The sequence below is a fragment of the Coloeus monedula genome (genome assembly GCF_965178545.1).
Source record: "Coloeus monedula genome assembly, chromosome: 1".
In the NCBI taxonomy this organism is placed as follows: Eukaryota; Metazoa; Chordata; class Aves; order Passeriformes; family Corvidae; genus Coloeus; species Coloeus monedula.
Window position 1 is genome coordinate 6,324,252 of NC_138781.1, and position 12,268 is coordinate 6,336,519.

Sequence of the window (12,268 nt, forward strand, 5' to 3'; positions counted from 1 at the left end):
TACATGGGTGTAAAATATTGCTGGGTAGTAATGATTACAACCTTAAAAAGTTGGGGCATTTTGTTTCTATAAAGCAGTACTGCAAGTGAGAAGCATCGTAGGAGATAGCCTGGAGGAGACTGAGGGGAGACCTCACAGCAGCCTTCAGCCTCCTCATGATGGGATACAGAGGGGCAGGCACTGATCTCCTCTCTCTGGTGACCAGTGCAGGGACCTGAGGGAACGGCCTGAAGCTGTATCAGGGGATGTTTAGGTTGGATGTCAGAAAAAGGTTCTTCACCCAGAGGGTGGCTGGGCACTGAACAGGCTCCCCAGGAAAGTGGTCACAGAACCAGCCTGACAGAGTTCAAGAAGTGTTTGGACAACGTTCTTGGTCACATGGTGGGATTCTTGGGGGTGTCCTGTGCTGGGCCAGGAGCTGAACTCGATGATCCTGGTGGGCCCCTTCCAACTCAGTTTATTCTGTGATTCCAAGATCTGTTTTGCCATTTGCTACAAAAAAGACTCACTTTACAGAACCAACACACATGACCCTTACCATCGTGGCCTCCCAGCACTCCAGCCTTGCCAGCGAGTTCCTCCGTGGTGGCGAAGCCGTTTACCAACTTCTGGCAGGCCACAGGCGGCGGCGTGGGAGGGAGAGAGGCCGGGGGGGTCGGGGGATTGCTCAGATTGTTCTGCTGCATGACATTAATTAAAGAACATCAATCAGGATGGAACACAGGGAGAGAACTCGCCTTGTTCCAGTACCAGACAGTGTAACCCACTCAGAGTTTTACACCCCAGTACAGCACTGACAAGCAGCCTTAGTTGATGCCCAAGCATGTGACCAAATACAGGAAAGTATCTACTGTAAAAGACACAGTGATTGGCTTTTCTTGTATCAGTGACATCAGAGAAACAGCTTACATGAGTACATTGCCAAATACATTACCAAAAGAAGATGTGGCTAAACTGTTTACAAAAATGCACAAGTAACATTTTAAGGAACAGTTTCAAATGAGTTCCTACAGTTTCAGCAAAGGTCCCAACTCTGTGCTGAGAGAGCTAGACCACAGTGACTCTCCAGCACCACAAACAAGTCAGCTTCCCAGTTGTCACTGAAGGAGAAGCTGCCTCATATTCAGCACAGGAGCAGCTGTCACTGAAGCAGCTACCAAGGAGCAGCAGATACTCTGCAAGTTCACACTCTGGGCTACTTCTCACCAGTTTATTCAACTGCACATATGTTAAATGGAAACTAAATGAGAACTTCAGTATCTGTTGTTGTTGCTGAATGCCTACAAAGCTATTCCTCATTACTCAGTTTTGGCCACAAAAACTGTTTCTGTAGGTCCCATTCTCAGCTTCTGCACTGTGTAAGGCTGGAGAAAACACCACTCACTGGTTGTAACAGGTTTTTATATCAGGGTATCCAAGCAGCAACTTGATTCTGCCTGTTCAGTATCTTGCTGCCCTCCCAATATTGCCACTCTGATCTCAGAGACTGCGTTTTAAATGCCGTGGGTTATTAACTCATCAAGAAACAGTCTATTTTGTTCAGAGTTGTCAGGTTCTTAGTTAGGGCTTGGTGGGTAAATGAGAAAAAGTCTATTTCTTATTTTATTCACATTAAGAAATGCTTTAATGCTTTCAATGACTTTGAGAAGTACTAAGAGTTCAGTCTTTTCTGCTCCACAAAACTGCAATTACCATTTTCATTATTTAGCATCCATTTGTTAAAAGAGCACTTGTAGTTTTTAATTAGTTTACAACAACACAGTTTCCAGAACCAATTTCCACTTTCAGAGAGTAAAACAATGGTGACTGTTTCACCACTGCACTATCTAGTATAGCAATAGAAGATTATTTTTCTTCTAGTTGCATAAAAGGCAGGAACTCTGACTAGTAGTAATAATATCATGGACTTCTTTTCCCACAGAGAGCACACAACAGAAATCCAGATTAAAACCATACCTTGTAAATGAGCTGGGAGTAGTAATCTGAAGTCCCATCAAGAGTAGCACTACCAAAACTTCCCATGAGTCGATTTCCACCATTTAGCTGGCCACTGCCATAGGGGAGAAAGTGTGCAAAGCTCACTCCAATTATTGGTTCCACCAAAGGCAGAAGAGAAAGTTGCTGTATAAAAAGAAAAAAAAGCCAGAAATTAATTTAAGTATAATACAGATGCAATGTTCCAATGTTCCAATCAGAAACTGTCAAACACAGGCCTCTCTGTTTGTTAAGGAATGCAGTCCCTGTTCAGCTCCAGCTCCCTGTCAGCAACTCTGTGGCTTTGGGACTATCTACCATGTCAGCCCACCTTCCAAAATTAAACAAACCCCAAACTTTAAATTCCTGATTTTGTGGAAGTTCTCATTTTCCCCACCCTGTGCTCAAAATTCAACTTAATGATCAACTTCACTTCCATCAGGAGAAATCCACTGTTCCACGTATCCTCTGGACTGCCTTCCCCAGTCCCTGGGAAAGGAAAGGAAAGGCAACCCTTACCTGTTTCAGCTGGATGAAGGTATCTGCATTAGGATAAACAGCCTGCTTTTCTTCTTCCTCTTTTTTCCTTTTCTTGGACCGAGGAGCTGCCTTCTCTCCCGTCCTCTGAGCCCGCTTGTTTCTCTGCTTCTTGGTTTCAGGTCCTACATCTGTTCTCTGGAGCTGGCTGTTACTGCACCCAAATGGACCTTGCATCTGGGCTCCTGTAGTTTGCTGGTGTGAAAAAAGGAAGTGCAGCAGAAATTTTGACATGTTAATACACAGTGCACTCTGATTTACTGCGCACGACTCTGCAAGCACAGGCACAGTGTAGTAAATCTCACTGATAACAAAGCGTATTTTACTGGCAGGTGGAACTGCTGAACTGTCCCTACAGACAGAATTATGACCTCCCATTAACACTACTGACATCTGAAAACATCATTAAAAACTCACAGGCCAGAATTAGTCTTCTGAATAACCCTTAAAATACAGTTACATGGGCATGAAACCCTGGAGATGTTCATGAGGGCCTAATGAAAGACAGACTTGGTGGCAGAAGAAAGGCGTGGAAGTTAATATAATACAAAAGTATTTTGAGGTTAGAAACAAAAAAAAGTGTTGTGAAACATTTCTGGATTGCACCACTTGGTTAAATACTTCCAGTACAAATCTGCAAAGCCTTTCTTCCCATGGAAGCATAGCTGGGTAAAAGGGATCAGAACAGGACTCTAATGCTACAGGGGCAAGCCAAAAAAAAGTCCACTATTTTAAAAATCCATTACTATTTTAAACAGCGCTACATGACCCCTACCACCAGTATTCTAATATTCCTGTCACATGTTTTTACTGTGGATGTTTAACACTTACTTAAATTACCTGCTGCTCACAATTATTACTTTTACGAGTATTTATTCCTTTTAAGTACACCTGAATTTTGTTTTAAGAATGAATGTCGAGTTTAGGCATTCAAAACCCAAAACCAGAGATTATGATTACAATAAAATGACCAAGAAGTCTAAGTCTAAAGTGTATCCTACCTCCACAGAAAGCACTTTTCTTCAGGTCTGTTTTTAAGGACCTTATAAATTAATAAATCTTACAGACAACTCAGATGGAGTCACAGGAGAAAGCAGCACCCAGACACACCATGTTCTGTACAGACACGTACCAGTGAGTAATTAGGAATCATATTGTTAAATCCTGCCTTAATATTAGGAAGTGGTATTCTTAAAGACAATTTTCTGTAGAAAAATGGGTTTTTTGCATTTCAGTGATTTCTGAATATGCTGACCTAAGAAGTCATATTAAAATTTATTCTTTTTTTAGCACAGGTGATTTACTTGTGGAGAAAAGGCAGGAAAGTGGCAAAAGTTCCTTAAAGCTGTTCCCTCCACCCGCATACAGGTAGGTTATGTCCCAACACATGCCCACAGTAAGGCACAGACTAGGCTAGGACTGCTGCTGACGAGAGTGTAACAAAACCAGTACCAGGCTCACCATTCCTTCAGCTGCACTCTGCTTCTCTGCTAACTTTTTATCCCCAGAAGCCTCTTCTTCTGCTCGGCCGCTGTTCGCCGGTTTCTGATTTAGAAGAGATGAGGACTTCTTGTTTTTTAGCAGATGTTTCAGCAGTTCATTCCCTGACTCCCCTTTGGCTGTCGGAACACTGGGTGGCTGTGCTGGACTTGGAGCTGAAGAGGTCGGCTGTGAGGTGACCTTATCCTCCTCCACCTTAATACTGCTTGGATTTTCTGGTTTAGGCTCAGCTTGACCTGAGCACTGATCAGTTTCTGCCTTTTCCAGTTTCACTTCTTGGAGGCTGGTGGGTGTGTCTGTTTTAGCCTTTTCAGCCTCTGCATTGCCACCGGGCTGTTTCTGGGACATGCTGCTGCTGCTGCTGGGGAGCTTCCCCTCCAGCTCCGGGGAGCTCCGGCTCTCTCCTGCATTGGATGTTGAGGGGCCCGTTAACTCCACAGACTCCTGTTCATCCTGGTGCCGTGGCTCATTGGGGGTGTTCACTGTGGGGGTGGAGGTAGCATCAGAAATGGTTGGGGTTGATGGTGGGGTGATATCAGAGTGTGGTGTTGACGGGGCTTTTATTGACTCAGCATCATCGTCCTTTTTCTTTTTCCGCGTCCTTTTCTTTTTGCCTTTCTCTTCTGGGATTATGTCAGAATACAGCTGGATGAGAGACTGGCCTGACACAGGGATGTTTGCTGCCTGGGGCACACTAGTGTCCGACCCACATGGGACACTGCTCCCCAGCACTGGAGATGAAGGTACAGCAGAAGGAAAAGGAGGCCTGACCTGGTTCTGCGTAAAGGCAGCCCCAGGGAGATTCCCATGAGTTTGTTTTACATTATGGAAATTGGGGGATCCACCTGGAACAGCAGACGCATCAGGTCCAAAAGCTGCAGGTCCCACTGGCCTTCGCTCAGTGCTTTGCATAAAATTGGTGGCAGGAGGGGAGGTCACAGCACCCTGCTGCAGGATCTGCCCCATCTGCTGCTGCTGCTGTGGGGACGGCTGCAGGGGCCGTGGGGTTTGCATGAAATCACAAGGCAGCTCAGAATTGAAGAAAGGTATCTGAGATAAGGATGTTTTGTTATTCAGCTCAGGCCCCATCATACTGTGCTGCTCCCGCTCCATCCTCTGCTGCAGAGCTCTCTGTCGATCCACCTCCTGCATCAGTTGGATGCGCTGCCGCTCCTGCTGCTCCCGTAAGCGCTCCTTCCGCTCCCGCTCCTGGAAACTTTCACTGAAAGGGTTGTTGTCCTCAAACTCCACCCTTGGGGGTGGCCCTGACTGTGCAGCTGCATTTGGGCCAGGCACAGGAGCAGGGGTACCAGGAGTAATTGGCAGTGGTGCCATTGGAGGCTGCATCCTTGCTGGATTCATGGAAATGTGACTTGCAGGGGCACTTGGAGGTTGCCATCCCGATAAATTTGCCATCCTGGTGGGGTTGGATTGCCCAGGCATCACCACTGCGTGCTGCTGATGCTGGAGCTGCTGTGCCACCATGGGGAAGTTCTGCTGACTCATTGCTGGTGCTGCTCCTCCTGGAACCATGGGAGGCTGGGCCTGGACCCCTGGCATTATGGAATGGGGAGCCATCCCACACTGCTGCTGCTGCTGCTGCTTGATCCGGTACTCCTCAATCAGCTCCGCGTGCTCCTTCTGCTGCTTCCGGATCTAAACATTGAAACAGTCATTATTCATCCCTGCCACGTACAGGCTGTGTAAGCAGCATAAACCATGTAACTCACCACTGTAATTCCAGGAGACAATGAACCTCAGGTGAAAACAGCGTTTCTGCAGTGTTTTTAATGCTAAACAGCCATTATTTCATTAGAAATACCCCCTGTCCCAACACTTCAGACAAAACAGCAGCGCCTCAAAGTTCTAATTACACATCGAGACTGCACTGTGCTAGAGAATATACAAACCTAAACCAGCAGTGATCCTTGTCCTCCTACAGATCTTATCATCCATGCACAGGATACAAACAGTTGGGAACTGACAGGAAAAGGGAAACAGTGAGATGGATGATGTTCACACATCAGCAACATTTTTAAAAGATGTAACTTGAAAGGAAAAGTTTGCAGGATAACAGTGATGGATATTCCCAGTTGTTCACAAGCAGATCCTCAAACATCTCATGTCAGATGAAAATGCAACTCCGGTTTGAAAATTTAAAATTTTAAGACCAAAATAAACTCAGTGTGGACACTACAAGTTATACCTTGTAGTTTAGACAAACAGAAGTCAACTGGACAAGCAAGAGCCTTTCAGAAACACTGCAGATATCCAATTAAATTTGTCTCTAAAAAAACAAAAGGACGTGCAATCCACTGGCTGATGATGCATACATTACGGGAAATCTCTCTCTCACTAGAGAGGAGTCATAATCTAATCTCATTAGATTAAGACTTCCACAACTTATGCAGGGATGGAAAAACTCTGTAACATAATTCTAATTGTTTGCTAGCCCTCGCCTTTATCTGAGGCAAGGGATAAGCCAGAAAGCTCAGGGTAAGAGTGATGCCACAGGACACACTTCAGGCTGCGGGAGAGATGCACCCAAAAGGTTATTTACACAATTATCCCAGGTCCAAGATGGTTTATGAGCTCTGTCTTGGCACTGACACTGCTGGATAAACAGTGCACAGAGCCACTGGATCCATCTGCACTGCACAGAACCAGTGCTCCAGGGCTTCTCCATGGTCCTACAGCACTAAATCTGTGCAGGCTCTGTGGGGCTGTACCATGAAGCATCCAAAGCACCACAGCCTCCAGGGCCTGCAGGGGTGGATCAGCCGTGACTGTCCCTGGAATGAGCTGAGGTGTCCAAGGCCCCGTGCTGAGCACCCCCAGAGGCCCTGAGCCAAGCTGGAGATTTCAGCAGTGCAGGGAGAGCAGGGCAGAGCCTGTGAGCACAGGCACAGTGCCACAGGGGCCATCTGGCAGGGTCTGCGTGGCTCCATGCCTGGCCAATAACCCTGTCTCACATCAGCTCCTGGGGCACAGTCAGCTCCGGGCTCTCCGTGCTTGTGCCCAGGAACAGCCACTCATAGGGATCCAAGAGCTCTTTTCTCTCTCCATATATACAGAGACTTTTCAAAAACTAACAGAAGCTTGACTGCAGAAAAATTACTTGATCTGATCTGAAAGAGTGGCAAATTGCTTCCAATAGAAGGTCCTTAAAACTAGACTTTAAACCTCATTTCAGCTCCTACAAGGTACAGAACACAAAATGGTGCTTAGATGTGGATGAATCAACCACCGGTCTAAATCAGTGGCTAAAGGGCAGGGAATGGCTTCTGCCAGCAGCAGATTAAATTTAAATTTAAAAATTACAAATAGGAGAACCTTAAATAGGGGGCAGTAAATGAATCTGCCAGCAATGTCATGATTAGCAGCTGTTACTTCACTCTAACTCCACCATAAGATTAGACTGTCATATATGTATGATAAAGATTGGTTAAAGGGAATTTTTTTTTCATTTTTTCTACTTGTGATTCATTGTGGAAGGGAAAAAAAAATTATGCAGACATAATTTACCCACTCCATCCCTCTTCCACACAGTGGAAAGATGAGCTAACTAATATCCCATCCAGCACTTACTTTGTCTTGAAGAAACACAGGAGCAAGAACTCAAGGGTCAGATATCACTCAGGACTTCATTCCAAACTGTCTGCTGCCAATTTTTTTCCTTCATACTAGTAAAGGGTAATTCTAAAGTGTTTTCATTTTCAGCAGGACGACCTGATCCTGACAATCATGCCAGATAATTTATAAAAAATGTCTTGAGGAACCACAGCATTCACTACTGGTGGGCAAAGCGCAGATTTAACAAAGCTATCACAGGTTTCATCTATAACCACAGTTACAATATGTGAAACTCCAACTGAATATAAGGAAAGGAAAACAAAGCCCAGTGAAAGTGGTTACATGTAGAAACAGGGGCCCAGAGAGGCTGGGAAATCTCTATCTTTGGAGACTTACAAAACTTGACTGACAAGGTGCTGAGTAACCTGATTTAATCACGAAGCTATTTCTGCTTTGATCATAACTAAAAGATCTCCAGATATCCCTTTGACCTGTGTTATTCCATGACACAATTACGGATGATCAGCATCTAGGAACAAGACAGAGCATACAACTAGACTAACTCTAAAGATATAATGGAAAGATATTTTCAAACTGTAGGAAAAGAAGATTGGGTTAGGAGGTTCATTCAAGCCTGAAACAAAGCACTGCATGCTAAAACTTTTCTCTGACTATTTAATTTTTGCTTTGCATGGTGTCAAGAACTCTGCAAGTCATTTTGTCAAGGAATTCCCCTCTTCCCAAAGTACTAACCCAGCTTTTTGTCATAGTGTTTGCCACAGCATACTCCTTTGCAGCTCCAGGGTCCATGTACTCTCCAGAGCAATGCTGTTACACACGCAAAACAGAACAGGGAGTGGCTCCCTGTAAGTAGAGCTCCACTGTATCTTTCAGAAGATTTAAAGGAAAGAGTTATTACCACTGTGACAGCTCAGTGGCAAGGTGAACAGTCTGGATTCCAGATGATTACCTGATCTAGCTGTTTTTGGACCATACTTTGCTGCTCAGTAACATGTTTAAGCTGCTCTGCATCTTCCTCTGGGAACTCCCGGCCAGCTTTCTTGGCTGTGCGCTGTTTGGCTGAGAGGGCCTTTTTGGATTTTCTGTGGGCTCCAATTTGCTCCTCCAGGTACTTCTGTTGCATTTGAAGAAGTTGTTGTGTATCTTGCAGCCATTCCTCATACTGCTTTCTTTGTGAATCATCTAGAGAGAAGGGAAATGAAGTGTGATATGATCTCATCCTGGAGATGGAGATGAGGAGATGAGCTCTCATCCTACTTTTTAGAGCTCAAGTTTAACCATCACCGCCCCCCCCCCATCCTTTTTAAGAGACTAGTGATCAAATTCAGACAAATTTGACAGAGAATTTGGTATTTCAATACTAAGCTCTTGGAGTGACCTGAGTAAAGGACACAGATCCAAATAACTGCATTTGTGAGAGAAAACAGTTTTAACACAGTCCATATTGGGAGGTATCAGCCAGCTGTTGAGGCAGCAAACATGCACTTGCCAGTGAGCAAATGTAGCTTTGGGAACAGCTAGAGAACCCAGTGATTCCCTGTTCTGCAACAGAAGAGGGGACATGGAAGATCTCTGGAAGTACTCAAGTACAAAGAGCTTAAGGAGCAAGGACATAAACTTACAGGAAACATGGCCTGATTAATTCTGGTGTTTGCAGAAAACTGTTCTACACACAGAATTTATTTTTATGACCGCTTCTAAGAAAAATATTAAAATGATGAACACCATCGAATATTAATGAAGTGAAAGAAAGATACTGTCTTTGTAAAAATCACTTTGTCAGTGGCAGCCTTCAGCACAGGGCCTTCAGCACCAATGACATTTACTCCCCCCAAAATAAATGCCTCTCATTTAGGCTGTAATAGAGACATTGCTCTTCTTACAAATGACAAATGCTCATCTGCCACGGGCAGTCCATTGCTCTCTGATGTTTTTCTGGAGGCAAAACAACCATGTCTGATAACACTCGATCTGCACTAAGCACAGAAAGCAAGAGAGAACATGGGTGATGGCATCATTTGTCTCCTGATCACATTTTCAGTGAGCTGGGACACCAGGAATACAGCACAGACCTTCCTTGTAAAGATCCTTGTTTAACAGGGATACCACACAGCAGCATGATTTCAATATAACCACATCCTCTTGTGCTCCACTCGGCCACCTTCTACTTTAGCAGTCACTGTGTCAATGACTGCTTTGACTCTGAACAGCTCAACTAAACCCACTCAGAGTGAGCTACGGCCTCAAGGTGCTTTCAGGGAAAAATTCTGCAGAACTGATCCCACAAACTGAGGGGACAGTTGAGAGTAACATGAGCAACATGAAAGCACTGAAATATTAGTGAGTTCCAGGTAAGGGTAACTACTACTGAACTGAGAAACAGATTAACTCAAGTGCTCAGAACCCACCACCACCAACCAGAGTAGTGCCGTGCTGAGTGCCATGTGATAATCTTGCCAAAGCTCCTTATTGCACACTCAGTGCTGTTACTCCAGCTTCTGGAAAATGTGAAGGTGTTTACTTCTGTTTCTTACTCATATATATCAAGTGAAGTATTTGTAGTTATAGAAACACTTTTTTACACATGGTCTTTCTCTTCCAACATATGCTCAGTTTTAATTTCTGCTAATAAATCTTTCTTATCACAGAGACTAGGACTCACAATTGATCTAGGGCAGCCAGAAATATGGAATGCAAAAAGCTGCTTTCAACAACTGTGCTTCACAGCCAGGCCTGCCTAACCAATGCCTGGAAAACTTTTTCTGGTATTTGTTCAAATGACCATGATGCTGCACAAAACTTTCTGCTTCTGAAATAAAAAACCTCATCGATACAGACAGTTGTTCTCACTGAGCTCAGAATGCTGCAACACAACCAAAGACCAGGTTTCTGCTATAGCAGTCTGCCAGTTAATAGATTATTGCTCTCACACAAATCCAAATAATGTCAATTTTCTGTTTCCCTCTTTCCGTATAGTGTTTTGTTGATGATAGCTTCTAGAAAAAAAATTTTAACAGCATTTACTATGCACCCCCCTTCATTATCTGGCATCATAATGATGAAATGACTCAATTTTAAAAGGATGATTTTTTTGAGAGACAGGATCCATTTATGGATAGTTCATTTTACAGAAAGCAGAACTGTAAAATGAAAAAAAACCCATACAATAAATTATTAAATATTTACTTACTGACAAAACCAGGACCAAAACTGGGAGGATTAGGTCTAGCAATCTGAGGTGTCAAACTTCCATCCTAGAAATTTCAGTAGAACAGAGACAGACAAGGATATTAAATCACAGTTCAATTAAAATACCCAAAACCTATTTATCATTATTGAACAGTTTTTTTCCAAGCCCATATCAAGTTGCATTACCTGTGTAATTGCCTGTTGCATATGATTTTGGCCTTCACTGGTCTGAGCCCCTGGCACTGGCTGACCCATAAAGGGAAACCTATTGATAAACAGAAAGTGAAATTATAATCTTGAAAACCGGCATTTTAGGAGAGAGACAACCTTCTGTATTATGGCCAACTTAAACAAAGCACCCAAATATTTTTTAGACATTGGCTTGAACTTCTTTACCAAACCTTTTCAACATCTGGAGATACAGACAACATTTTGCCTTTTGTTGAAATTACAGCATTTTACATTATTCAGAGAGATGATGTAAATATGACCTACTGTGCTAGTGCAGTGAAAACACACACAAATCTGTATTTGTATTTTAGTATTTTATAATTTAAAGAAAACCAGTTCAATGTATTTAGCTTTCATCGTCACCAGCACAGTCAACTGGAGCTGGATAATGCCCACCTTGGGTAAGCCATGTATTACCATGGGGCACTGGACAGAGAAAACCTGTTTGAATGGCCACACAAAAAGAACAGGCACAGATCCGCCCTGGCCCATGGACTCCCCAAGTACTCTAAGGACAGTCCCGGTGCAGCCTGCACAGTTCATAGCTCCTTTTGTCCTCAGGAAGAGATTTAAGGAGAGGATGGAACTTCCACTCCTTGGGCTGAATCTTAATTATACCCAGCATTAAATGATTTGCTTCAACATGAGGTTCCACTGTTACACTGTCACCCCCAGTTTTCTAGCACAACGTGTGGGAGATGTGTCATTATCTAATTAGGAAGTGGGAAAACAAGAAAGAGCATCAACAGTGAAGCCATGGTGGCCATGTTGACCTATGACATTACAACTAGAACACAAGTCTGATGCATTTGAATAACTTTTATAGTTCCTATTGCCACGCTTGCTTTATTCCTAGGAGATTCCTGTGTTAGCATAAAATGCAAACTACATGACAGAGAATTTTTTTTCATTTCCTGCACACAGTTTCCCCAAACTCTGTCATTTCCTTTTATTTTTTGTAGTCCTAAAGACTGGTATCAAATGTTGCCTACCTGTTCATGACCATTGGTGGCATCCCCATGTTACTCTGTGCCATGACTTTGTTGATCCCCTTAAGAGCCACCATTTTTGCTTTCATTATGGGATCTGTAATCGCATCAAAATCTGTAAGAGAAAAACAGCAGCAGTGAATCACACAGCTGAAACATTACAAGTTATTAAACAGAAATCACTTGTTTACACTTAGTTCATATGTAAATCTTCAGTAAAACATTAACTGCATTCCTATTTCACATTAATTGTC

At 43.6% G+C, this 12,268-nt stretch overlaps 1 protein-coding gene across 1 annotated transcript in view; it reads right to left on the bottom strand.

Annotated features, from left to right (window-relative positions):
* Positions 1-12,268, bottom strand: part of KMT2C (lysine methyltransferase 2C) — a 193,907-nt gene that overhangs the window by 13,454 nt on the left and 168,185 nt on the right. Inside the window, 8 exon segments of the mRNA XM_082283329.1 lie at positions 539-680; positions 1,957-2,121; positions 2,494-2,706; positions 3,973-5,667; positions 8,555-8,787; positions 10,796-10,859; positions 10,981-11,059; positions 12,018-12,129. Coding sequence (XP_082139455.1) covers positions 539-680; positions 1,957-2,121; positions 2,494-2,706; positions 3,973-5,667; positions 8,555-8,787; positions 10,796-10,859; positions 10,981-11,059; positions 12,018-12,129 — 2,703 coding nt within the window.